General features: G+C 32.4%; 3 protein-coding genes across 3 annotated transcripts; 2 read left to right on the top strand and 1 right to left on the bottom strand.

Annotated features, from left to right (window-relative positions):
* The first annotated feature begins 11,721 nt into the window (after positions 1-11,721).
* On the top strand, positions 11,722-16,810 carry LOC116109827. The gene is made up of 6 exons (XM_031396062.1): positions 11,722-12,270; positions 12,586-12,806; positions 14,689-14,968; positions 15,102-15,187; positions 15,277-15,368; positions 15,882-16,810. The coding sequence occupies exons 1-6, from the start codon at positions 11,959-11,961 to the stop codon at positions 16,112-16,114; spliced, it is 1,224 nt and encodes a 407-aa protein (XP_031251922.1). The 5' UTR covers positions 11,722-11,958; the 3' UTR covers positions 16,115-16,810.
* A 377-nt stretch (positions 16,811-17,187) lies between these two features.
* On the bottom strand, positions 17,188-19,436 carry LOC116109835 (putative glutamine amidotransferase GAT1_2.1). Its single transcript, XM_031396070.1, has 4 exons — positions 19,226-19,436; positions 17,993-18,723; positions 17,698-17,904; positions 17,188-17,587 (listed from the first exon to the last, which is right to left on the bottom strand). Exons 1-4 carry the CDS (start codon positions 19,314-19,316, stop codon positions 17,327-17,329), a joined length of 1,290 nt encoding a protein of 429 aa, XP_031251930.1. The 5' UTR covers positions 19,317-19,436; the 3' UTR covers positions 17,188-17,326.
* A 3,506-nt stretch (positions 19,437-22,942) lies between these two features.
* On the top strand, positions 22,943-25,452 carry LOC116109843. The gene is made up of 3 exons (XM_031396081.1): positions 22,943-23,109; positions 23,206-23,414; positions 24,978-25,452. The coding sequence occupies exons 1-3, from the start codon at positions 23,017-23,019 to the stop codon at positions 25,273-25,275; spliced, it is 600 nt and encodes a 199-aa protein (XP_031251941.1). The 5' UTR covers positions 22,943-23,016; the 3' UTR covers positions 25,276-25,452.
* Positions 25,453-27,960: the final 2,508 nt, after the last annotated feature.

Raw genomic sequence — 27,960 nt, 5'->3', positions numbered from 1 at the left:
CGGTGACTGGAGAGATTTATACAAGAAGCGTTAGCGTTATTTGCTTCGGAAACTGCGGCGTTTGACACGCGAACAAACTGGTTGTTGTAGGAGATTTCGTGGATAATGTAGTCGATATTGTGTAAGTTCAGAACTGGGTTTCCGTTGCTATTGCAGGAGAGCTCAAATCCAGGATAGCCACAGAAGGGTTGTTGTTTTCCCCGGATATAAAATGGGAAGGTTATCGTCTGTCCATCGGCACAAGTTTCGCGCACACTGCAGGCTTTGTAAAAGTCGTCCACTTTTGCTGAAACTATTCTGGAAAGAACACAAAGAATGAAAACACAGAAGCATGAAACTTGATTCTTCATCTGGAGATGATGAAATTGTGAAGAAGAAAGAGAGAGAGATTGTAATGATTTATATATAATTTAGATATGAATAGAGAGTGAGAGTTGCCAGGATGTGTTTGTTTGACTTGTAATTGTTTAATTGTTGAGGGGTTAATTCCTAGACACCCCCGAGGTTTAGTAGATTTCATTATCTCCCCCGAGGTTTAGGAAACTAAGATGACACCCCATCGTAATATGAATAAGGGTATATTAGTCATTTAGTCCATGTGACAATTGAAAAAACCTAGTAAAACCCAATAATTCTTTCTTTTCCCCAAATCAAATTTCTCACTTTCTAAAATATCTAGTATTTTTAAATGAAATCTTCAAATTCCAAATTAATTTAAGAGGAGATTCAAAAGTTCAAAATTAATATTCTTTGGAAAATCAGTTGAAACAGAAAAAGTAAATTGAAATACCCCAACTCATTGCCAATATATTATCTATTATAGACTCATTATTCTTACGGTTTTGCATTCTTGATAACTTAAGAATTCACAAATATTTAACTAGCTTTCACGTCTCTTTTCCAAGCAATATTAGATGTTAAATAATTATGCCAGTCCAACCATCACGATGAGTATTGTGCCATCGTTGGTTTCCTTTCTCATTTGAGTTGCACTCAAATGGGTAAAATCAATTGTCTAACTAGTCAACAAGAATTAGGATAGATAGAAACTAAGGATGGGGGGTATCATCGTTAGTTTCCTGAAATTTGGGGGTGGGTAGAAATTAACCCAATTAGTGGGTCTATTTTGTGTGCCAGATAGAGTAGAAAAGACGGTACAAATCAGCCCCACATCTTGGACTGTTGAATAGAAGGCAATGACCCAAATGGGGTCAGAATTAAAAAAAAAAAGTAATGCAAGTTGACCAACTTGTTTAATTAATGAATCTTGGTTACTTGTTACAATGAATTAAAAAAAAAAAAAAAAAAGTCTGGACACAGTTCTTTTGAACCTTCAATATTGAATGATTATACTTGTTTTAGAGAAAGAGGTTTAGTTTGAATACAGGGTGCAAGAATTGACAGCTTCACAATAATAGTTGACAAAATATATTGAGAAGTTTATCAATATTTTCTCTACTTTGTCATATGGAAAGTCACATGACTGTAAGGGAATGATAAGGACAATTCCCAAGAAAAATCAACTCACAAGGGCTTAGTCAAGCGATACTCAAAGAAGGGTTAGTCGAGCCATATTCGGGTCTATAAAGTGAATTCATAAATAAAGTCACGAAACATATTTACATGTTTATATAGATGAAAAGAGATATAAGAGCTTTTTCACGATTAAGAATTAGTCAAATGGTAAAGACGAACCAAGGGAGCTGCAAATGAGTAGAACTCACAATCCCACGTTCGATTATTTATTGGGTGCGAAGTTAATACATTTGTTCATGATTTACCTAATAAGGGCATGGCAGTGGATTGTTGTTGGATAGCTCTCCTGAGGATTAGTTGATGATTTAATTAGTAGGTCAAAATGTGCGTAAACTGATCCAAACAACTCAATTACTAAAAAAAATATATACATGAGAGGTCATGACGATGGATTATTATAGAATAACTTCCCATAAGAATTAATCGATGTGCGCATAAACTGGTTCGGATAACTCAGTTATTAAAAAAAAAAAAATTCACACTAAACCAGATAGATAAATTTTAGCCCTTGCTTTTGATTTTCAATTCAAGATATAATGAAGCTTTTTCAAGCTTCATGCATGGTGTCTTTGTAATTAAATAAACAAACAATGGGCAGCATTTTGAGATTGATTAATGGAGATTTCAGAAATTCAACCTCTTNTGTTTGTTTGACTTGTAATTGTTTAATTGTTGAGGGGTTAATTCCTAGACACCCCCGAGGTTTAGTAGATTTCATTATCTCCCCCGAGGTTTAGGAAACTAAGATGACACCCCATCGTAATATGAATAAAGGTATATTAGTCATTTAGTCCATGTGACAATTGAAAAAACTTAGCAAAACCCAATAATTCTTTCTTTTCCTCGAATCAAATTTCTCACTTTCTAAAATATCTAGTATTTTTAAATGAAATCTTCAAATTCCAAATTAATTTAAGAGGAGATTCAAAAGTTCAAAATTAATATTCTTTGGAAAATCAGTTGAAACAGAAAAAGTAAATTGAAATACCCCAACTCATTGCCAATATATTATCTATTATAGACTCATTATTCTTACGGTTTTGCATTCTTGATAACTTAAGAATTCACAAATATTTAACTAGCTTTCACGTCTCTTTTCCAAGCAATATTAGATGTTAAATAATTATGCCAGTCCAACCATCACGATGAGTATTGTGCCATCGTTGGTTTCCTTTCTCATTTGAGTTGAACTCAAATGGGTAAAATCAATTGTCTAACTAGTCAACAAGAATTGGGATAGATAGAAACTAAGGATGGGGGATATCATCGTTAGTTTCCTGAACTTTGGGGGTGGATAGTAACTCACCCAATTATTAGGTCTTTTTGGTGTGACAGATAGAGTAGAAAAGACTGTACAAATCAGCCCCACATCTTGGACTGTTGAATAGAAAGCAATGACCCAAATGGGGTCAGAATTAAAAAAAAGTAATGCAAGTTGACCAACTTGTTTAATTAATAAATCTTGGTTACTTCGTTACAATGAATTTAAAAAAAAAAAAAAAAGTTCTGGACACAGTTCATTTGAACCTTCAATATTGAATGATTATACTTGTTTTAGAGAAAGAGGTTTAGTTTGAATACAGTGGTGCAAGAATTGACAGCTTCACAATAATAATAAAAAAAAGGTTCATCATAGTTGACAAAATATGTATATTGAGAAGTTTACAATATTTTCTCTACTTTGTCATATGGAAAGTCACATGACTATAAGGGAATGATAAAGACAATTCCCAAGAAAAATCAACTCATAAGCGCTTAGTCGAGCGATACTCAAAGAAGGATTAGTCGAGCCATAATCGGGTCAATAAAGTGAATTTATAAATAAAGTCATGAACATATTGAACGAAATAAAGACAACAATAAGAAAAAAATATAATAGTAAAACAAATCAAACAGTAAACAAAGAAAATAATACGCGCGATTTATCCTGGTTTACTCAATGTAGGCTACGTCCAGCTGAGTTAATATTATTGCAATATGTCTCACATCTCTCGTTTACAATGAATGAATTGCTCTTACATACATAACAAGAGAAAAATATGTATATATACTAAGTTTAAAAGATTAAACCTAGTTTTACAAGGATTCTTATTCCTAAGCCCAACCCAAAAAGGAATTAGTAACTTAAAAGAAATCCTACAACGGTTATACATGGAAAAGCCCAAAACCGCCTACAGGCTCGGGGGCGCTGGACCCCCGCCCGCTCACCAGGGAGCAGGGCACCCGCCCGCTGACCGGTCAGCAGGACCCCCGAGTGCGTCTCCGTTACCCATTAATGCTGAAGTAGCCGACAAATTCAACACATATTTACATGCTTATATAGATGAAAAGAGATATAAGAGCTTTTTCACGATTAAGAATTAGAATTTACATACTCAAAAATTCAAGTAGTTATCCATCCCGTGAGCAGTCCAATGGTAAAGACGAACCAAGGGAGCTGCAAACGAGTAGAACCCAAAATCCCACATTCAATTCTCTATTGGGTGTGAAGATTATATATTTGTTCATGATTTACTTATAAGGGGTCATGGCGGTGGGTTGTTGTGGGATACCTCATTTGAGGATTAGTTGATGATTTAACTGGTAGGTCAAGGTGTGTATAAACTGACCCAAACAACTCAATTATTAAAAAAATATACATGGAGGGTCATGGCGATGTGTTATTGTGGTATAACTTTCCGTAAGAATTAATCGATGTACGCATAAGCTGGTCCATATAACTCAGTTATTTAAAAAAAAAAAAAAAAAAAAAAATCTCACGCTAGACCAGATTGATAAATTTTAGCCCTTACTTTTGATTTTCAAGCTTCATGCATGGTGTCTTTGTAATTAAATAAACAAACAATGGGCAGCATTTTGAGATTGATTAATGGAGATTTCAGAAATTCAACCTCTTATCCTTATCTATAAGCTGTGCCATTATAAGAAGGATTGTCAATTCAATTCTTTTTCCGAAGGGAAAATTTTTCAAGAGGGAATAGACTCTGTCAAATTACACATGATGTAATTCAGGAAATTAATCAAGAAAGTCAGTTGATTAACCGAAATCGTGACTACGTCTTTGAATTTCATCTCCCCTTTAATCTTGAATTTTCTTTACCTTTTTTAGTCAGTAATTCTTATAATGAATCTTTGATTGTTCCATAAAGGGTCACCAAATTGGAGTTTGTATACCTAAATTATTCATTTTATGGCATGTTTAAATTATGATATAATGTTTAAACGCTCTAAAATTTTCATCCATAATATATTTACAATAATTTTGTTTACAACTGAGTCATACAACCAGACAAGCATTGCACAAAATTATGTAAAATTACTACTCTATCCTTTATTTTTTGCATGGTTTTATGACTCAGTTATAAACATAACACTGCTTATATATTATCACGTCATCGATTACGGATTTAATTAATCGTGTCAAATATTTAAACCCTATTTATTTAATTGGGCTGTTGAATGGTGGTTGAAGCTACCCTTTTGACCATAGTTTTCTCATTATGGCTTTACGTAATAGTGATATCCGAATATTTGATGGGCTTGACCCAAGCACAATTGTTTATTGCCAAAAATCTATTTGTCAAGTGTGGTCAAAAGTGATCTTCTTTTAGAAATGTTCCATTTTTCAAAGTGTAAAAAGTATTTCCATAACTTATGGTAGAAAATATTGCTCTAGATAGTCCTCAAAAATTCATAGCGGGGCTTAGAGCGATTGAGCTATTAACCTGATTTGTACTCTTAATTCGTTTCGAGGATATCCAACAAGATTACATCACAAATTGTAACGACAAGACAACAAAAGCTATATGTTATCCGTAGGTATAATCCAAAGCCAAAACATACTTTTGAAAACATACTTTTGAAAATCTCTAGATTTATAGATATTCTTATCTGATACCTAGACTTTAATTGATTCAAAAGAAAACAACTCATTGATTGAAAAAAAAAAAAAAAAAGTGAAACAACTCATCAACCTCACCAAGGCCCAGTTCAGTCTTTGCCACTAGCCTTTGGTGAGATGGTATATTACGTCTGCAAAGACGAGCTATATTCCTGTCGGTATGGGGTAAACCCTCTTCATACCCATTTTTCTCAAAAAAAAAAAAAAAAACTCATTGATTGAAAGAAGAGATCTTTGCATATGCATATCTAGCTTGCGGTGTTGAATGACTTGCCTTAAATTTGTCAATTTATGCAATTTGATATATCTATTATACAAATACAAATTTTTTTAAGAGAATATATAATTCCATTCACGAGCATTACAGTTTAAAAGACACCAATTTGCTAATAATTTAGCCAAGAAACAAGGTTGGAAAGCACTTGTTTAAAGAAAAATCTTGCTGAAATTGTCTTCAATTTGATTGCTTAAGTCCAAGAGAAAATTCATTTCAAATTTAACCAAAGAATAGCCAAAAAAATGTATACACTTATGAATATCGTGATTGGACAAATACATATAGACTCTCGCCCCTTAAAAGAATTTTTGTATAATTTAGATTGATTTCATAACTTTTCAAACAACTGAACTTGACTTCAAATTTTGCTCTTATGCTTCTATATTTTTTTGTTCAATTAGTTGGTACACTTTGACAATTTAGCCACAACTATTCTGACCAATTAAGCTTTATAAATTAATTTAGTGTTGTTTGTTAATTAAATCCAAATGGGTTAATAACAATTATCCCCCTTAGTTTACTATTATATAAAATTCCCTGTAATTAAAAAAAATATAGAAATCCTCTTGTGGTCAATTTTTTGTTGTGAAGGAAACAATAGAGAACTAACAAGAGGAAAACACATATATAATATATATATATATATAGATATATATATATATATATATAATATATATATTATATACACATAAAAATTCTAATCCTAATTTAGGATAGTTAAATTATAATTTTTCTAATTTCTATCTTAAAAGTTGTTTCTATATAGTAATAATTATTTGTATATACAAAAAAAAAAATATATATATATAATGTTGTGTGTGTGTGTGTGTTGTGTTATGTACAAAATGTTTAAAATAAAATAAATTTTATCTAAAATGTTTTGGATAATAATTTACACTTTAGAGTTGTTACCATGTCTTATAATTGTGGGTACATATTAACTCGAGTATGAATATCTTTTATTGAAGTAAAATATATACACTTCTCAAACATATTTAAAGCTTCTTATACGAAATTTTTTATTTTCATACTATTATCTTCAAAATTATTTATTACTCTTTGGTCTAAATTGTAATAATGACTACTAAAATAATGAATTAAAACCTTAATACTATTATTAAATATAAATTATAAAATCAAAATCAAACAGTAATAATCTTCTTAAAATAATAATTAGTTTGATGTTATCTCGAGATTATAGGGGTATTTTAGTTTTTATTATTATTATTATTATTATTATAAAGAAACAAAAACATTTGAATGAAGGCTTCCCAGACATTGAAATTGAAATTATGCTTTACTCGTTGCCCAAAAAAGTCAAATTTTGTGTTTTTGTTGCCACTTTTTTGCTACCGAAAGGAAAATTAAATGTCATGCTCAACGACCAACCTCATCTTTAATTTTGGGGCCTTTCATGCCCATCACTTCCTAAAAAATAATATAAAAATGTTTTATTAATTTATCAACATTGTTTTTTTTTTTTTCATAATTTATAAACACATTTTGTGGATTGTTTAATTTATTTTTTTAGTTACCTTTTGATTGTTAACATCAAATTTTGTATCACATTGAAAACGTCTTGACATAAATTACAAAATAAATATCACTCGGATAACATTTTATTTTTCGGGTAAACGGACGTATATAAATTATTTGCTTCTTATACCATTTTTTTTTTTTTTATATTTTTATCTTTTTGTTATGTTTTTATCCTTACATTTTGATCATAAGGTATTCAATACAATTATTTAAGAAAATAAATCAAATTTTCAAATTCCCCCAAATAAAATATTGTTGTCAATCCAATTATTTTCACAAATCAATGCCAATTTTCTATATAATAAATAAATAAACCATTATTGACGTGGACATAAAATAATACATTATATGTATATGGAGACCATGTTAAGAAAAATAATTAAATAAAAAATTCAAGATTGAATTAAATTAATTAAAAATATATATAATGAAATACTTGATAATAACTCAAAGTAAACATTTTAATCCATCAAAAACCACACAAATAATAAATTTGTATCCAATAAAGTATAATTAGCCTTAATTAATAACAAAATTAACTTTATTATTATTGTTGTTGTTGTTACGAAAATTTGTAACAACTTGTGATACTCAAAATTGAGTAGGATGTGAGCGTGATTAATAATAATTAATAGTAAATATATTAAATTATGAAAAAAAAAAAAAAAAAAGAGGAACCAAATAAGGTTTTTAAAGTGATTGGAGGAGCTCAAATTAAGCCTGCTTCCGGTGTTTTTGCTGTCTTATAATAATAATCTCTCCTCTCAAGAGTTTCCAACTCCCTTACAATGCTTTTTAGGGGTTTTTATATTATGAAATTGCAACAGTTACAAGAAAAAATTTATGGATAATAACATGATTTTCAAAAGCTAATCTCATGATCCATGACATAATTAACTAATTAAAATTGTATAGAATGTTCCCGTGATCTTCTCCTTTATTTAGAAGATAATGTTTATCCGTGATCTGAAAGATAACTATCTTACAATTGAGTCTAATTTGATCGTCGCTTCACTATGTGCCTGCGATAGCTTTGAGTTGATCGCGTATCCTTGCATAATAATAATAATTATTATTATTAGTATTATTAAAAAATAGGTAAAAAAATTGTGATTGCACGTGAGAGATCTTTTTCTGTTCTTCACAAACACCCCATATTTATTTATTTATTTGTTAATTTAATTTCTTAAATATTTAACATGTGACCGACTGGCGTGTTATCTTGCCGTGACGTGCTGAAGGTCGGCCTTTTGTTCCTCTTGAATATAATTAAATATAAAATAATTGCTAATTAATTTATAATTAATACTAACTTACAAGAAGGATATGGAATATAATAATAAATTAAGCGTAAGGTTAGATATATTTAAAGCGTTACTGGTACTTTATCATAAAATAATCTAACAAATTATCGTAAATATCTTATAATCACCAATAAATATTACACCAAAAATCCTCTCTCACAAACTTTTTCTCACAATCCTGACGTAAGAGCTCGCAATTGGTTAATTCACAATGAGTCTCACATGAGTCCTACTAATTAATTGTAAGCTGACCAATTATAAACTGACACATTATGGTTGTGAGAGAAAATTTGTGAGAAAGTGTTGTTGGTGTAGTATTACTTTATAATCATATGGGTATGTTTTTAACTCAAGGATTAAAATCATTATATTATATGGTTTTTGCCCAACTATAATATCACATTTCTAATTTATTTCATAATAAGTTAATCATAATTAATTAGTTTGAACTTGTTATCTAATTAATCACACATGTTAAGGATCAAGATTTATAAATATAAACGTCTTACTTGGATGTAAAGGGAGTTCATATTTATTTAGATACGTCTTAAAAAAAATATTTAATTAATAAATTAAACTATTGTAATATAAAATTTTAACTCTCTAATTATTGGATTGCGTTAAAATAAACATTATGATTAATTAATAATTTCAATAGGGAGCCAGAGTTGAGAATTTTTTTTTTTTTTTTGGTAACCAGGTTGTTCAGTCAGTTTGCGTACATCTTAACTAATCGTTGATTTTTTTTTTTTTTAATAATCAGGATGTCTGGACCAGTTTACACGCATCTCAACTGATCCTTATGACCTATTGAACACTCTATAAACTTAACAAACCAGGTAAATCACAAATATAGTAGGTGACCACTTTGTAGGATTTGAATACAAAAACTCTTGCTCACTCAAAGTCTTGCCATAACCACACACCAAGTGGTTAATCGAGAGTTGGTGTTGGTTACTTGCTCATCTGCTATCAAGCTTCGTCGATTTGATAATTATTCTTAACTTGACTTATTACCGTAAAAACGACCTACTATTAAAATGAAAGACGCCTTATGAAATACTTGATAAATTAATTTCTAAATAATAAATGTGGTTGAAGAAAATAAATTTTCTTACATTAACAATCCATTATTACTTTAATGACTAATCATCTAATTCCCTTTTCAAAATGATTTGAATTTTCTTCTTTTATCATTTATTTTCTTTGAAAATGAGTGAACCAAGGTGCACAAATAGGTGAGCATGCAATTTAGGGACCCATGAGATTTCAATTTTGTAGCCACAAATCTACTTGTCCATCTCCCAACTTCTTCATGAGTCCAAGTCTATTCAATAATGATCATCCCCCTCTTTGAGTAGGTGATAGTTGTGGCCTTATTAATATCACTACGAGAAAATTTTATATCTAACGAATGGACATACAATTGGTCGATGAATAAAAAAGTATACCACATTATACAATTTTTTTTTTCTTTTTAAAATAGAGTGTTAAGATAAATTTACGCGCATTTTGACTAATCCTGTAGTTGACTAGTACAACATTCCACCGTCATAATCACTATTTAGAATTATATATTATTAGATGGAATGATAAATGGTGAGTAATGTTACACCAATAACCTATCCTCACAAACTTTTCTTACAACCTTTGACTTGACAGTTGAGTTGGTGTTATCACATCAAAATAATTTTGAATAAACCAAAGAAACCATCGTTTCTTCATAGAGAACGACAATTTTTTTATAAAGAAATGATTGTTTCTCATAGAAGGAATAATCGTTCCTTATGAAAGAACAATCAAATAAATTACTATTTATAAATAAGGAATAATCATTTTTAATAGAGGAAACAACCATTCCTTATAAAAAGAATAACTTTTACTTTGGTGGTTCCTTAAAGAACAATAATTCTTTATAAATGAATAACTACTCCTTCGTGAGAAATAATTATTTGTTTTTAGTAATGTTTTTTATGTCTTATGTATAATGAAAGTTAATATAACAGCATTAATCTATTGATTCATTAAAATTATAAGAGAAGTTGTGAAATTAAGTTATAATCGTATTACTTTTCATAGACTATCTGAGGTTGATTATTTAGGAAAAACAAAATATCTACACTAAGCGTACACGACTCAACTACTGTATAATTAATTAATTAAATAATTAAGGATAAGTGAGAGAGAAGCTATTGTGACTAGGCAGGCAAGCGTCAAACGTGGCGATGTGGCCCCACGATTTCCCCAAGCGTTGGCGCGTGGAACTCAAATTCAAAAAAGCGCGTTCGTGGAAGCAACACTTCTTACCCGGGAAAACTATTAAAATTTCTCGATGAAATCGAATGGGATAAGAAAAAGACAGCCAAACCATGTCTCAAATCTGACCATACACGTGTCTCTCACCATCTCTCCTCACATGGCGACACGTCGTTTCTGACCCCTCAATAACTAATCCGTATTTTCCATTTTCCTCCAATCACAGCCCGATTTAGTCAAATCTATTTTTTATACTTACATTAAAAAAAAAAATTATTAAATTCTTTTTAAATTATTTAATTATGAAGAAAAAAAGTGAACTTTTATTTATCCCCAAATATTTGAGATATTCATAAGAACCCTATATTTTTAAAAGTTTTAATATATACATCTTTTTATCATTTATTATTAATGTATATAACGAATTTGTAAAGACAAGAAAAAAAGAAAAGAGAAAGATAATTAAAGACACATTTTATTTAATATTTAAATATAGTTTTTGGTTCTTGAAAATAAAAGATAAATTGAATTTCACGAATCTCATTTGGTTTAAATGTTCGGAAATAGTAATGAAATGAGAAAAATAGTCTTACTTATTTTTTTTATAAATTTTAAATGGTAACTACGATCTTTAGATATTTCAAGTATTTGTTTTAAAATATTAAATTATTTTGATAAAGCTCTGAATTTCAGATTGATTTTTGAGACAAACAAATTTTTCTCAAGTATTAAAATCAAGTGAATTTACTTAATTATCCTTGCTCGTTTGAAAATATTTGGGAATAAATTATTAACAAATACCAAGGGGGTGTTTCTAATTCTTTTTAAAGTTACAGGGTTCCTATAAAATACTCAAAACTCAAGGGGCTAATTTATTTAAAGAATAATTGTTTTCTTTTCTTCTTCCTCTGCCCATCATTCATTTATTCAGAGTCTGGTTTTTGAATCTCGATTTCTTTTCCTTCTGCTGAACTGATTTTACCATTGTGCCCTTCACCATCTCCATTATAACCACTAGGGTTTTATTTGACGGAACTCTTATTCGTTCCTTCTGATCTATTTCACTTCTCACCAAATTCTTATTCAATCCGTACCAAAACAACCAGATTAGGTTTATCTTTTTCTTCTCGTTTGGTTGTGTAGAGATGTTCGGGACAGGTTTGCCGTTTACGCGTCATCGCGGTGAGGATCGGTTTTACAATCCGGCCAAGGCACGCAGAGCGCAGCAGAATTCGATAAACGAGCAACTCCGTAGAGCTAAGAGCGACGTGACGCCGAGTCAATCGTCGGTAAAACAACCGCAAGAGTCGGTGGTAGTTAGAGAGCCGGAGGACCGTACCGGTTCAAACGACGTTCCCAAAATTGTTGCGGAACCGGCATTTGAACCGGTTTTGAGTAATGTGGAACGGTTTTTGGAGTCGATCACGCCGTCTGTGCCGGCTCAATATCTGTCCAAGGTTCGTTTTTGGATTGAATACTAATACACTGCTCTGGTAACGTTACTTCGTGGCAAATAATATTAAATTTTTTAGAATTAATTTCTAACTTGATGTTGGATTGATCTCGGTATCGGTACTGGAATTTGAATCTCAGCCGCTTATCATTTACTTTATGTTTTTATTTTCTATTTTTAAAGAATTTGATCTCTGTAATGGTACTGGGGTTTGGATACCTATTGCTTAGCATTTATTTTAGTTTAGTGATTGATTGCTTCGTATTTGTTTCTGAAAATATAATTTTTTTGTTTTGTTTTGTTTTGAAATTGGTGGCAGACTACGATGTCGATGAGGGGGAGGAGGACGTGTGACGTGGAGTATCGGCCGTACTTTGTGCTTGGTGATTTGTGGGAGTCGTTCTGGGAGTGGAGTGCTTATGGTGCAGGGGTTCCTCTGGTATTGAACGACAGTGATTGTGTTGTTCAGTATTATGTTCCGTATTTGTCTGGCATTCAAATATACGTTGATTCTACGAACTCATCTGTTGCGAAATCTAGGTAATAACTATGTTACTGGCATCAAATACTGTTGGGTTTATTTTTATTCCGTAGGTTGATTTGCCTGTTTCTATAGATTTATTATTTGAATATTAGTACAAATCTGGACTGAACAAGTTGATTACCATGGAAAACTTACTGACCAGATGGATAATTAGGATTAAAGATATAATGTGATGTCAAGAGATTGTTTGAACAAGGAATAACCTCTTGTGATTGGGGAAATGTAGTTTGGAGAGGGGGCAGAGGATTGTAAACGTGGAGTTATAGGAGTTTTGTGTAAATGCCAACTTGATGTTGGTATTTTGTTTTAGAGACTGATATCTTACCGTCTACAGTTATTCTAAATGTAGATTAGAAGATCGGGGTGATCCGCTATTGGCTTTTATCCTCCTAGGTGAGTAGAGTAAATCTTGATGTGGGAGCAATTTATTGCCTTACAAGGTGACAGTGTCCTTGAATGAATAAGGGATAATGCGTCCATGGGGTGTAGTTGAGGGTTAGGGATGATATATTGGCCTATGCTTTCTTTTAGAGGATTGATGCTGTACTCTTAGCTGACTTGTGGCTTTGAGCTATTGTTTAAAATAATTGCCTATAGAGGTTGGTTAAAGCTGGTGCTGAGCTCTACTGGCTCAAGTGCAACTNGATCTCGGTATCGGTACTGGAATTTGAATCTCAGCCGCTTATCATTTACTTTATGTTTTTATTTTCTATTTTTAAAGAATTTGATCTCTGTAATGGTACTGTGGTTTGGATACCTATTGCTTAGCATTTATTTTAGTTTAGTGATTGATTGCTTCGTATTTGTTTCTGAAAATATAATTTTTTTGTTTTGTTTTGTTTTGAAATTGGTGGCAGACTACGATGTCGATGAGGGGGAGGAGGACGTGTGACGTGGAGTATCGGCCGTACTTTGTGCTTGGTGATTTGTGGGAGTCGTTCTGGGAGTGGAGTGCTTATGGTGCAGGGGTTCCTCTGGTATTGAACGACAGTGATTGTGTTGTTCAGTATTATGTTCCGTATTTGTCTGGCATTCAAATATACGTTGATTCTACGAACTCATCTGTTGCGAAATCTAGGTAATAACTATGTTACTGGCATCAAATACTGTTGGGTTTATTTTTATTCCGTAGGTTGATTTGCCTGTTTCTATAGATTTATTATTTGAATATTAGTACAAATCTGGACTGAACAAGTTGATTACCATGGAAAACTTACTGACCAGATGGATAATTAGGATTAAAGATATAATGTGATGTCAAGAGATTGTTTGAACAAGGAATAACCTCTTGTGATTGGGGAAATGTAGTTTGGAGAGGGGGCAGAGGATTGTAAACGTGGAGTTATAGGAGTTTTGTGTAAATGCCAACTTGATGTTGGTATTTTGTTCTAGAGAATGATATCTTACCGTCTACAGTTATTCTAAATGTAGATTAGAAGATCGGGGTGATCCGCTATTGGATTTTATCCTCCTAGGTGAGTAGAGTAAATCTTGATGTGGGAGCAATTTATTGCCTTACAAGGTGACAGTGTCCTTGAATGAATAAGGGATAATGCGTCCATGGGGTGTAGTTGAGGGTTAGGGATGATATATTGGCCTATGCTTTCTTTTAGAGGATTGATGCTGTACTCTTAGCTGACTTGTGGCTTTGAGCTATTGTTTAAAATAATTGCCTATAGAGGTTGGTTAAAGCTGGTGCTGAGCTCTACTGGCTCAAGTGCAACTTAAGGCAACTCTTTAGTTATTGATAGCCTCAGAATTTTTTTTCCCCTTAGCTTGTATGTTTTGCTACTTTTTCTTTGATGCCAGTTTGATTCTCATATTACTATGCAGAGAGAGATGCTATCGTTTTGTTTTAACAGTTAACTTATGTGGCAGGCAATTAGGTGAGGATAGCGACAGTGATTTTAGGGACTCAAGTAGTGATGGTAGCAGTGACTGTGAACCTGAAAGAGGAATGAAATGCTCAAGGGAGCAATGGAGTCATCATTGTAAAGAAAACAAGATTAGGATGGATAGATTGTCGTTGAGAGATCAGCATAGTGTTCAAGAAGACTTTTCTAGTGATGAGGGCGAATCTACAAACTTTCAAGGTTGTTTGTTATTTGAATATCTTGAACGAGATGCTCCTTATAGCCGGGAACCTTTAGCTAACAAGGCAATTACTTCTTCTTTTTTTCTTATGTGTGTTCTAAAAGAAATAGAAACCCATGCTATTTAGGGATCTTTGTTCACCCAATTTTTAGCCTTAATCCGTTCTGATTTTTTCCTGAATCTTTTTGTCATCACAGATATCAGTTCTCGCCTCCCATTTCCCTAAGCTGAAAACACTAAGAAGTTGTGACCTACTGCCTTCTAGCTGGATTTCTGTGGCCTGGTATTGTTGTTTAACATAATTTATGCCTCTACCTCTATGATTCTCCTTTATTTATATTTAAACTAATGGTCCTGATTGAAAAATTGTAGGTATCCGATTTACAGAATACCAACAGGACCAACATTAAAAGATCTGGATGCATGCTTTTTGACGTATCATTCTCTTCATACACCAATGGGAGGTAACGGAAAAGCTGCCATTGATTTTTTGTGCCTAATTTTTCTTTGTCGGTGTTATTTATATTCTGAGAATACTGTGGATCTTTATGCCAATTATTGTGCACTACTTGGGTATTATGTGTGTTGATTTGTTTAGATGGAGTAATTGTGTGGGTCTAGGTAAATATTTGAAGCCAAAAATTGTTACAGGCCTTTTCATGAAATTCAATAACGCAAGTGTTGTATTGTGGCATGTAATCATTAACCTTATGTTTGGAAATCTATATCTATATGGACTTGAATCCATTAGTATGGAACATTTTCTTTCCGAGTCCTCTATTATGAGAAAGAGTGAAAAAGTGTTGTAGTTGGGGTGGAATAAAAGCTCTTTAACTGTAAGGCATGTATTTGAACTACTCATGGCTATTTTTTTTTTTTTTTTGGTTCTATGTTTAGTGTGATGATTTATTTCTGTTACATTACTGTCAAATGAAGATTTTGTAATCTTTCTGATTTATCATACCGAACTTTTGCAGTTCCACAAAGTGCACAAGCTCCAGCTGTGACATATCCCAACAAGATTGATGGTGTTGCTAAGATGTCCTTACCTGTTTTTGGTCTCGCTTCATACAAGTTTAAGGGATCGGTATGGACCTCTAATGGGGGTTGTGAGCGCAAATTGACAAACTCCCTCTTGCAGGCTGCTGATAATTGGTTAAGACTACTTCAAGTTGAGCACCCAGATTTTATATTTTTCTGCCGTAGGTGATGCTGGGATATGACTGCAATTGTAATGCTGCAACCATTCTGGAAACCACCATCCAACCATATCTTGTTCCTGAAGAGGTTACTGTGAGTTGAAGTTACCTTAATTTGTTGTAGTTTTAAGATCACAAGTCGAGTTTGGAGTGATTATGGTGTTTGATATCCTGTTAGTTATAAATGACTTAAATGAAAATGAGGAAGGGAAAAAAAAAAAAAAAAAGGATGAGAGAAGAAAAGAATGCATTACACGGTATGAACACTTTGAAATGGAATGAGATCAACTGCAATAAGTCTCGATTTTATAGTGTAGAGAAGCTGCTGAAGTGCTGAGCTACTAGTAAGCGAGGTGAAGATGTGTTTGGCTTGCTGTATCAGTGTGAGCAAGTTTCAGTTTGTTCTTTTCTACATCTATATCCATACCCATATCCATATCGACAAATGGTTTGTATTAAAAAAAAAAAACAGGCTCTTTTTTTATGCCCTGATGATCAGTACTTAGGATGTAATAATTTATTTGCTGTCGTTTTAAGGGGATTCTGATTTTTGATAGGGAGGTTGTGTAAGTGTCAAGTTTGAGCAACCCCATGTTTGTACTAGTTACTAACTCTTAAAAAGTCTTTACGTTTTGTCAACTCCATCTGAAGAACAGTTTGTTAAAAGGAATACTTCTATTTATATGAATTGATGATAAGGTTCGTTACACGGCTCTCTTGATGCTTTATTTTTTTTGTTTTTTCAATCCCTTGTTGCGTGATTCACATATTTGAAGTGCCCATGTTTCTACTGAATTTGTTAGTTTTGATTCTTTTGAACACAAAATAGAGAACTTTTTTCTTTTTTTAAACCAAAGTGTACTTCAGTATAATTCAGTTTACGCGTATTTTGATTAATTTTTGGGAAGTAAGTGCATTAACTCATTGTCATGACTTTCCACTTAAATTTTGAGACCTAGGGGGATTTGAATGTAAGACCGTGTGTTTTAATTATATATCTAATTATATATCTTAGCGTTAGTTTTATCATTTGAGTTGTCTTATCACTTGAGTTGATGGTTCACAAAAAAGAGACTTAGGATTTGAAAATCATAAGTGATCGTACATCACTTCAATTTTGCATATATTAGATCAAACTCAGATAAAACAACCGCTAATTTGAACAAACATTGCATAAGGATTACAATTGATCCACAACAAATTGAGGGAAACATAAATTTAAGTTATTCGGTGATTTCTTCATTGACCAGAACTAGATCGTGAAGCTTTTTCTCCAAGGCTTCGGAACAAATTTGACCCATCAAATGGTAGAAAGAGTTGAGTTCAGATAATTGCTCTATCGACATCTTCCCCATTATGTTTCTTGCCACTCTCTCCCTCTCTTCATTCTTCTTCAATCTTTGTATGTATGAAGATGCATTCCTTACTGTTGCCCCCATTTGCTTCAGCCTCTTCTCTTGCTGTAAACTCAACGCAGTATTTGCCTGCATAACCATGCATTAGGATTAGGATTACTGATACAGTACCATGTCGGGAAATTTAAATGATTGAAAGCATGAAAATTGTTTGAAACTCATTTAGGTTTAGGGTTAACCTCGAGGAACTCTGCTCCGACTTGCAAGTCGGATTCTTGACCTGAAACCTTCCCGCCTCCTGAACTGTACATGTTTCTTGCAATTGAGAAACTCCGAACAAGTACTTTCCTCTTCTTCTCCATTTCCTGGTTAAACGTGACAGACTTCGGTGTTCTTGCCGAGCTACTCAGCTTCTTCTCATAAGCAATCACTGCCTTCACAAATTCCTGCACAAAGACTCTTTAAAACTTAGATTCTTCGAAAGGATCAATGTATCTTCTTCATACTCGACCTTAAAAATGTTTCTTATATTACCTCATAAGCGGATCGGCATCCAGGATAATCAAAATCATCAGAATCAGGATTGCGCATCCGCTCAGGATGAAACTGAAGGCCCATAATGAACTTACCCTCTTCAGGATTATAAGCGTCAGGATCATAAAACCCTTCAATCAAACCATCCGGGGCAAAAGCCATTGGTACAAATCTCTGAGCCAGCTTCTTTACACCTTGATGGTGATAACTATTCACCATAATCTCCATTCTATTCTCCTCCAAAGAATCTCTAAACCAGTCATGCAATGGCGTCTCCTCCAGCACCTTCACCAAATGCCTGTGCCCATCATAATTTTCATAGTTCATATGCACAACTCTCTGCAAATTCCCTTTCATCTTTGAAAGTTCCTTCTCGACATCCTGATAAAGCGTGCCTCCACAGGCGACATTGAGCACCTGTGAGCCTCTGCAAATTCCGAGATATGGAATGTTTCTTTCCAGGCAAAGCTTTGCAAGTCTCAACTCGATTGTGTCTTTCTCTCTGTCGATTGCGGTATCACTGGCGTGGAGTTCTCTGATTTCTTCGAGCTCTTGAGTGGAAAATCCTGAGAGTTCTGATTCGTAGTGGGAGGGATCTATGTCTTCTCCTTCGCAGAGAAGAACTCCATGAATCGGTTCAAAGCTGTCTAAGAGCATGTGAACTCCACTGACTCTTGGGACGATCACAGGCACAGCTCCATAGCTCACAATTAGATCTAGATGATATTCTCCTGTTCACACAATAATAAAAAAAAAAACATTACACATATAAAGTTGTAATCCAAAACTCATCTTATAGTTGATTTGGTAAGTTAATTTTGTTATTCCATCATCCATCTTTCTCAATGATTTACTCATACGTCCACCAGTTGTCGTGTTTCATTATGCATCTACCCTACTGTCGAAATTCTATAATTTTATATTGAATTATTAAAGATATTAAAGTTTCATGAAGAAGAAGAGTCACTCCGTTTAATATATTAAAACCCTAACTGAAAAAAATATACATATATTAATGTACACATATCGATCCATTAGCATAACATAGAACAAAAAATTCCCAGATCATGTTATGTATGACTGGTTCTAATATTTACAGATTTGTTACTAATTATAAACATCAAGAAAAATACAGAAAAATCACGTGAAAACACTATAAAAAGAACGTAAAATATATGCCATATACATAAATCTACAAAACAAACGCAGAAAGAGAAGACAAGAGAAACGAACCCACAAAATCCACAAACTTGTTCTTGCGAAGGGTTCTTCGAGAGACGATAAGAACCCTAGGAAGTATCATAGAGAGATCAGAGGAAGCCATTTTCAAACGATCGTCAAGATATATACAGGGCAATCTTATCTGAAAGCAAGTTTAAAGGCAATGCCAGTTCCTGTACATTGAGAGAATATATGAAGATCGTAACACTTTGATCTTCTTCTTTCATATATGGTAAGTTGGGTTTTGTTACGAGTTTTTGGATATAATTAATTAATTAATTTTATTTAATTTAAAGGGATTTTTGTGCACATGCCTAATTTGATAAGTTTGGTCAGGTCAAAACTTACTTTGATTAGAATTTCTCATATGGCTGATGTGTTGATTAATATATGGATAATAATTTAGATAAACATAAAATAATTATTATTTCAATTTATTTATATATTTAATTAATTTACAAAGGAGTAAGACCATACTGAATGGACATCCTGACCGACGTGGAATGCGACATGGCCGTGATAAGGACTATCTACCTCGCATTTCATGTTAGTCGAGACTCACGATATCCATTTAATATGCATAATAAGTAAGTTTAGTATTTCCCTTTAAAAAATACTTCTCCATATAATATATATGTTCTAGCTAAAATTCTATTTAGAAAAATAAATAAATACTATTGGAACAGTTGTACCAAACAAAATAAATTAGATTTTATAAGTTTAATTTATTATTGTTAATTCAATCATAGTTTATCTTGTTTGATATTTGACGTATGCATATATATATAAGAACATGCAAATATAATATAGAAGCATATTCTGATTTGTAAGATAAGAATGATACCTCAGATTATGCCAGATCCTAATATTCATAATCCACATTATTAGTTTCATAATTTATGTTAAAAGTTAAATTTATCCCACATCGTCAAATTAATGATATATACGTGGTTAGACTGACTCCTCCTTTGAATTAGCTTTTGAAAGCGAGTTCTACCCAAACTCATTTATCATAGTATCAAAGTCATTATAAGTAATATTCGTGACCTCCATTCCCACAAGTGTAGAGATAAAGAACTCGAGGTTTTTAAGGTTGTGCTAGTCAAGGCCGAGGAAGTGGAAGATAATAATTGTTAAGTTACATAACAAACTCATATATCTTTTCATGAATAATAGTGTATATTATGAGATAATATACACTATTATTCATTAGTATTATTTTGATATATGTGGATGCTAATGTTGAGTTGTCAAATACATATAACAAAATATATAAATGTTGACTAAGATGGAATAATTTGATATAAGGCATATGCTTTGTATATAACCTCAATTTGATCAATGTGATAACATTTATAATTATGTTTCATGAGTTACTTATTTAAATATGAAATTGGATAAGGTTNAATAAATACTATTGGAACAGTTGTACCAAACGAAATAAATTAGATTTTATAAGTTTAATTTATTATTGTTAATTCAATCATAGTTTATCTTGTTTGATATTTGACGTATGCATATATATATAAGAACATGCAAATATAATATAGAAGCATATTCTAATTTGTAAGATAAGAATGATGCCTCAGATTATGCCAGATCCTAATATTCATAATCCACATTATTAGTTTCATAATTTATGTTAAAAGTTAAATTTATCCCACATCGTCAAATTAATGATATATACGTGGTTAGACTGACTCCTCCTTTGAATTAGCTTTTGAAAGCGAGTTCTACCCAAACTCATTTATCATAGTATCAAAGTCATTATAAGTAATATTCGTGACCTCCATTCCCACAAGTGTAGAGATAAAGAACTCGAGGTTTTTAAGGTTGTGCTAGTCAAGGCCGAGGAAGTGGAAGATAATAATTGTTAAGTTACATAACAAACTCATATATCTTTTCATGAATAATAGTGTATATTATGAGATAATATACACTATTATTCATTAGTATTATTTTGATATATGTGGATGTTAATGTTGAGTTGTCAAATACATATAACAAAATATATAAATGTTGACTAAGATGGAATAATGTGATATAAGGCATATGCTTTGTATATAACCTCAATTTGATCAATGTGATAACATTTATAATTATGTTTCATGAGTTACTTATTTAAATATGAAATTGGATAAGGTTAGGCAAGAAATAACATCTCAACTAATCATCAAATTAAGGATCTTATTATACACTATATTTTTCTTCATACTTTATCCTCTTCAAATACATTTATACAAATAAGTATTTTCCGAAATAGGTCAAACCCGTATGGATATCTTTCTCCAATATACACCTATCTACCTAGTTAAGATGATTTCCCACTTATAAGTTATCTTAATCTCTCATTCATTGACAAATGGGATGTGACAGTATTATTAATATTAATATTGTATATATAATACTAAACGTAAAAATTGTAATAGATGAAAAATGTTCTTATATCATTTTTATCGGTATCAATAGCGATTGAATAATATTACACTTACAAATTTTGGCATACAAAACTGATGTGGAAAAAGATGGTTGGATGATTTTAAATTAAAAATAAACTTTCATCTAATTGTCTTTTACGGCATATAAAAATTGATAATAGTAATATTACTCATAACGATATGACATTATGGAATTCCAGTGAAGCCAATAAGGGCCAACTTATCAGGACATGAGCCATATGGGTCAGGCTATCAGCCCATCTCACGCCTTGGGCCAGGATTCAAGCCCAAATCACAATGGGCCAGCTGCAGCCCAATTTCATTCCTACCCAAGAGATCGTTACCGGCTATAACCGGTGAACTTACCTGGAAACAGGTGTCCCGACAAGCCAACCGGGGTCCAGCTATTTGGGCAGACCTATTTGTCAATAAGTCTGACTGTTGTCGGGTCCCACTTCACTTGTTTGATAAAATCAGCTACTCCCGAAACCAGACACGAAGCCTACAACCCTATCTCTTTTCCAATCACGTTCTGCAACGTGTATCCTGATATCATAATCTCTTTGACATCATGAAATAATGTCAATAATTCTGAATAAATTTATGTAAATCTAAGTAATTTTTTGAAAACAATTGAATTTCTTCAATTTAATTTGAAGTAATATATAAATAATTAGATTCTTTTTCTATACTTTAAAAAATAATATATATCTAACATAATAAATAGAAAAATAAATATATATGTTGTCGAATTCAATTAGACTAATATATATATACGTTCTAAGGTACCTTATGATGTCTAAACCAATTAATTCTATAATACCGATGTAAATTTGAGTTTTTATGATTCCACTAAAACCATAATATTTGACTTTTCTATATAAATTAAGATCGAGAAAAGAAAGTTTTCTTTCTATTCAAGAAAATATGAAGATACTTATGACAGAACGGGAGAATATGATCTTTCACTTATTCCTAACTCTGTATCAATAAATACATCACTTGAAATAAAAAAAATTCCGAATATGGTTTCTGATTTAGAGATGTTGCATAGAGTTATGGTGGTCAGTGGACCACCGAATCCAAACCTCTCAAAATATCAAATAAGACAATAATTGAAAGACCGATCCGGATCCGGTTCATACCTTTGAAACAAATATCCACGAAACAGGAATCCCAAAAAGCAGCCTGATAAATAATTAAATACAAAAAACAATTTCACGCTCTCAAAAGCAGAGTCCTTTTCATCCTATTTCTTTATTAGTTAAATTTATTTTTATATTTGTCGTTTTATATTTATCTATCAGCTCTCCTTCTCCTCAAAATATAACAAAAAACAGAAAAAGAAAAAAAGAAAAGAAAACCATGGCTATGTCAGTTTCCATTTTAGCTGTCGTCACTTCTCTTCATCTCATCGCCTTTGTCTTCGCCGTCGGAGCCGAACGACGTCGCAGCACTGTACTCTCTCTTGATGGCTGGATGCTGCTTCTTTTTTTTTTTTTTTTAAATGCATTTTTTGAGTTTTTTAAGTGTTTTCTTGGGTGGTTTTTGAAGGCTAAGGTGGTGCCGGATGAGTACGATGAGCAGACTTACTGTGTGTACGGAACGGACGCGTCGACGGTGTACGGATTGTCGGCGTTTGGTTTGCTGTTATTGAGTCAAGCTGTGTTGAACGGCTTTACTAGGTGTCTTTGCTTTGGTAAAGGCCTTGTTACTGGCAGCTCTTCTACCACTTGCGCCATCGTCTTCTTCATCGTTTCCTGGTAAATTTACCGTTCTATCCCTTTTTCTTGTACTCTTCTAGATTCATTCGCTAGTTGGCTGAAGTTAAGTAAAGTTTTGATTTTTATCACTATTTTTGGAAATGAAAAGGACAGGGTTGTTTATGATAGAAAGTTGAAATTTGTGTACTTGTTAGAACTGAGTAAAAACGCGGGGTGTTTTTTTTGAAGTTGTCACTAATCATTTGTTGAAAGGTCACTGATAATTATACTCAAGAGCTTAGAAAATTTACTTGCAAATTTTAGGAAACAAAGTGATGTGACACATAACACATAATGACTAGAAGAAGAACGTGATACCACACCAGTGTAGATGTGAAATTTAACAACACTATTTAAGTTCTAGCACAGATTGTAGGTTCAAGCACAAGTACAACTTTAAGCTTTAACATAAGTGGCTTATCATTTCAGAGTTTCATTATATTATGTTTCTTTCTTTCTTTGATATGTATTTTAATGTGGGAAATGGAAGTAGCTAGGTGGGTAGAGGTTTGACAATTTGAATATGGTTTACACCTTTTTGACTGAGAGTACCTTACTTTTGGCTTATTGCTATTAGCTGTTTTTTGAATCTCATTTTGGGGAATAGTGGTTGTCTAGAAGGATGATGAGAATAGGTTTGGTGAAGCTAATTGGAAAAACACTTGATGAAGGATTTTGGAAATAACAACGTTTTTTATTTTAGAAGAATCGAAATGGATCTTTTTGTGAATGTGAATGCCCTGTTGGAAGTGTTTTGTACATTATCAAAGGTTTTTCTGTGGATTTGATCTAAAAAAAGGGTTTTATTTCAGTTGACATTATGACATAAACACCAAAGTACTGACTGATAAATCCTCATTCAGAAAGTACTAGATCTTGTAGGTAGACAAGCAGTATGGAATTTATTGTGGTAAATAGTTTTACTTTGCATTACTTTTTAGATTTCTTTTAGTTGAAAATATTAATAAAATGCATGTGGTTTTGTGTGATAAAAGATCCATCTTTTCAACTACTCTTTGACTTGCTTGGTTTACCAATCTTCCCTAAGACCCTGCTGATATGTCCTGTAACACAATGAAAAGGAAAAGTAACCGAGTTTACGGTAAACTGTGCTAATGTATTTCCCTAAGATTTGATTTATCGTTTATAATGCTTCTTTTCTACTTTATGCTGTCTTATGTAAGTGTAGTGTAAATGGAGTAGTATTAGCGATATGAGTTTTTTTTTTTCCCTTAAATAATGCAACTAAAAATTAGTTAAATATCAAAAGTTTATTAGGTATAGAAATGGAAACTTTATTTCTATGAAAAGTTATTGAGTAGTTTTCACAATAAGATCAAATTGTCAGCCAAAGTTTAGTTCCTTCAACTGCCAAAAAACTGTAGACTCTTCGAAGTACTATGGTTAGTTTAGGTCCATGAGATGAATTCTTGAATCTTTATGGCAGATTTTACCGTATGAAAATGTTGTTTCTTTAGTTTATTTCTTGCCAGATTGTGGAGAGTGTGTATAAAGAAAGACTGACTTAAAATTACTAACCAAAAATTTGAACAATGACAACAGGATTAGCTTTCTGGGAGCTGAAGCATGCTTATTGGCAGGATCAGCGAAAAATGCATATCACACCAAGTACCGAGGAATCTTTGGTGGAAATGAGCTATCCTGTGCCACTCTTCGCAAAGGCGTCTTTGCTGCAGGGGCAGCTTTAACATTGTTGTCACTGATAGGATCAATCCTCTATTACTGGGCTCACTCCAGGGCCGACACCGGTGGATGGCAGAAGCACCACAACGAAGGCCTTGGCATGACTACTCAGCCTCACCCTCATCCTCACCCTCCCAGTGAATACGAGAAAGCTTAATCATCTTCTGGGTTGATTAATTTCCACCATTTTGGTGGTTTTGTTGAGAAAACAGAAAAAAGATAGAGATTAATTTAAACCATATGGTCTTTTATTGGGAGTAGCTGCATGTTGTATATTTGTTATGGTGGTGGTTATATTTTAGAAATGAAATATAGTGTCATGTTTGAACTGTTACATTTTTTCCTTCCCGAATCTTATGTTATAAGAAGAGATTGATAATCCCTGGAAAATTAAAATACATATGCTACCAAAGTTATTTATATGTTATGCTAATAAACCATATAATATAACCAACTTAAAAAAGTAAAAACTCTACCCATTACAATTCAAGAAAATCAAAGGCAAAATCCACATCCAAATTGACCCATAAAACAAACTTACTACCAACCCATCAAATAAAAGAAAAAAAACACAAGACTCTAGCTTTAGCAAGTGGGAAAAGGGGAGCCACAAGTGGTGGCCACTTTTCTAGCATTAGGAGAATTTATAAGCTTTTGAAGGTTAGGGTCCTTCACATATTGGCAAAGACAAGACCTTTGCTCCTTCAATTTGCTGCAACAAATGGGTGTGGGAGAGCTTGCTGAAGTGATTGCATTGGCACATGGGCTCAGCTCCAATGGATTGCAATTCACATCTTGAGCCATTGCCACACTCAAAAGAAGCACAAAACACAGAGCTAAAATTGACACTTTGATGGCCATTTTCAAGGGAAAAAATGGAACCCAAATGAGCAAAGAGAAAGAAAAATCAATGGATTGACTTGGGGTAGGGAAGGCTCAATTCACTTGCCCAATTTATAGGAGGAATTTGCTCATTTTTATAAAAATAAATTATGATTACTCATGAATTTGTGAAAGTGTGTGGGGCTATCAATTTGTCATGCCAAACTTTGTTTATTTTGGCTTTGCTTTAATTATAAATCAATAATTATTAGTAGTAGTAAACTACGAACCAAAGTTTGTGTCACTACTAATTTCCATTTCCAATTTGTAGTGTTATAAGATGGTAGTGGTCAAATATAAAAACATTCCATTAATCACCACTAATATTTATTGGATTTAAATGCTTTATTAATTTATTATATTCATTAAATATCATGTGAAATTTTAACACCTATGGATAACCAAACAGTGAGGACGAACCAAGGGGGCTGCAAATAGTTCAACCCATAATCTTAGGTTCAAATCCATGTTGGGTGCAAAGGTAACCCCTTACAGGCCTTATCTCATGATTTACTTGAAGGACCGTGACAGTGGGTTGCTATAAGATAACTCCCCCTAAGGATTAAGATTAGTTGAGGTTAGTGATGGTGGATTGATGGCTAGCTCGGACATCTTAGTTAATAAAAAAAAAAAAAAATTAAAGTTAATTTTTTCATTATTTTATTTTACTTTAGTGAGAGGTTTTGTGGGTATTATTATTAATCATCACTAAGATAATTAATGTAAAGCTTAAAATGATTAGAGTGGTATGTATTCTAATCTTGAATTAGACTAATTACTTTTTATCCATCTTAAATTATATCAAACTCCAACTACCTTAATCATGACCAAACTATCTCAATTTCAAATTTCCATACACCCATACACGATAAACTAAGCTTATAAATGAACCTGAAACACTTTTTATGATTACAAAATACCCAATTAAAAAGTTAAGAAAAAGATTTAAATGAAATAAACGTAACATATCTTCTATAAGTCTACCCAATAAAATTATATCACATATATATTTTAGTAATATTATGCTTATAAATGAGTCATATAATCAAATAAAAAACAAAGGGCAAAATAATCATTTTACATAAATTTTGTGTAATTTTTATCTAGTTGTATGACTCAATTATAAACAAAACATTATTAATAAAATAATATATTAAATGTATATATAATTGATGTAATACGCCTATATCAATAAAAAAATTTCAAATTTTGCATCCGAAATAAATCCCATCCAAATTGTTCTCCAGAGGCCAAAAAGTTCTTGGCGTGGATAGAAAATAGAGCCAATTCAAACTACTTTTGAGATTGGCATGCTCTTATGGGGCCAAAGTAAAATGTTTTTTTCATTGTAGAATTAACCAAGATAATTATTGTTTATTCTATTTTATTAGTCAAAGATAAGCAAATGCTGATCATCTTTCGGTGATGTGATGTGTAACTCAATTAGTAAGTGGATATAAAGCTTCACATAACACTTAATTTGATGAGTAAATGACAATTTAAAAGGGAGATTAAAGTAAGGTTTAGGCATTAGCATACTTGATAATGATCCCACCATCTGCTTTTGATGATTAGCTGGGATCAGGCTCAATTTAATCACATCACCTTAATGATAACTTAATTTATGATAAATTCATTAATGTATTTAGTGGATTGGATCTATATGCACCTAACAAAACTTTCAGATTGTTGTGCCAACAGATGCTTTAGGTCTACCTGAATGAATGATTTGAAGGGGGCTGGTAGGGTTGAAATTGTGAGGTTGAATCCACTAGGGATGAAATAAAAGCAAATTTCAAGAGGGGGTTTAAAGGATATTATACCTTGAAAGAACTAATGAATGGGGAAAGAAAGAGAAAGGAGATGAGTTAGATTTCTGGATTGTAAAGATGGACAGTGAAAGAAATAGGAAGGGAAGCCAGGGCTGGATTGAAAGAGGAAGAGGAAGTCTATGGAGTTT

The sequence above is a fragment of the Pistacia vera genome, unplaced genomic scaffold (assembly GCF_008641045.1).
Source record: "Pistacia vera cultivar Batoury unplaced genomic scaffold, PisVer_v2 Contig59, whole genome shotgun sequence".
In the NCBI taxonomy this organism is placed as follows: Eukaryota; Viridiplantae; Streptophyta; class Magnoliopsida; order Sapindales; family Anacardiaceae; genus Pistacia; species Pistacia vera.
This window is presented reverse-complemented; position numbering and strand designations above follow the sequence as displayed.

What these genes read in the sequence shown, in the direction of transcription:
- LOC116109843 (XM_031396081.1), top strand. Translation starts at nt 23,017, where the DNA reads ATGGCTATGTCAGTTTCCATTTTAGCTGTCGTCACTTCTCTTCATCTC. An exon ending in CCGAACGACGTCGCAGCACT is followed by an intron (nt 23,110 to 23,205) that starts GTACTCTCTCTT and finishes TGGTTTTTGAAG; the next exon opens with GCTAAGGTGGTGCCGGATGA. An exon ending in GTCTTCTTCATCGTTTCCTG is followed by an intron (nt 23,415 to 24,977) that starts GTAAATTTACCG and finishes CAATGACAACAG; the next exon opens with GATTAGCTTTCTGGGAGCTG.
- LOC116109827 (XM_031396062.1), top strand. Translation starts at nt 11,959, where the DNA reads ATGTTCGGGACAGGTTTGCCGTTTACGCGTCATCGCGGTGAGGATCGG. An exon ending in CGGCTCAATATCTGTCCAAG is followed by an intron (nt 12,271 to 12,585) that starts GTTCGTTTTTGG and finishes AATTGGTGGCAG; the next exon opens with ACTACGATGTCGATGAGGGG. An exon ending in GGGAACCTTTAGCTAACAAG is followed by an intron (nt 14,969 to 15,101) that starts GCAATTACTTCT and finishes TTGTCATCACAG; the next exon opens with ATATCAGTTCTCGCCTCCCA.
- LOC116109835 (XM_031396070.1), bottom strand. Translation starts at nt 19,316, where the DNA reads ATGGCTTCCTCTGATCTCTCTATGATACTTCCTAGGGTTCTTATCGTC. An exon ending in CAAGTTTGTGGATTTTGTGG is followed by an intron (nt 18,724 to 19,225) that starts GTTCGTTTCTCT and finishes TTGTGTGAACAG; the next exon opens with GAGAATATCATCTAGATCTA. An exon ending in GATGCCGATCCGCTTATGAG is followed by an intron (nt 17,905 to 17,992) that starts GTAATATAAGAA and finishes GTCTTTGTGCAG; the next exon opens with GAATTTGTGAAGGCAGTGAT.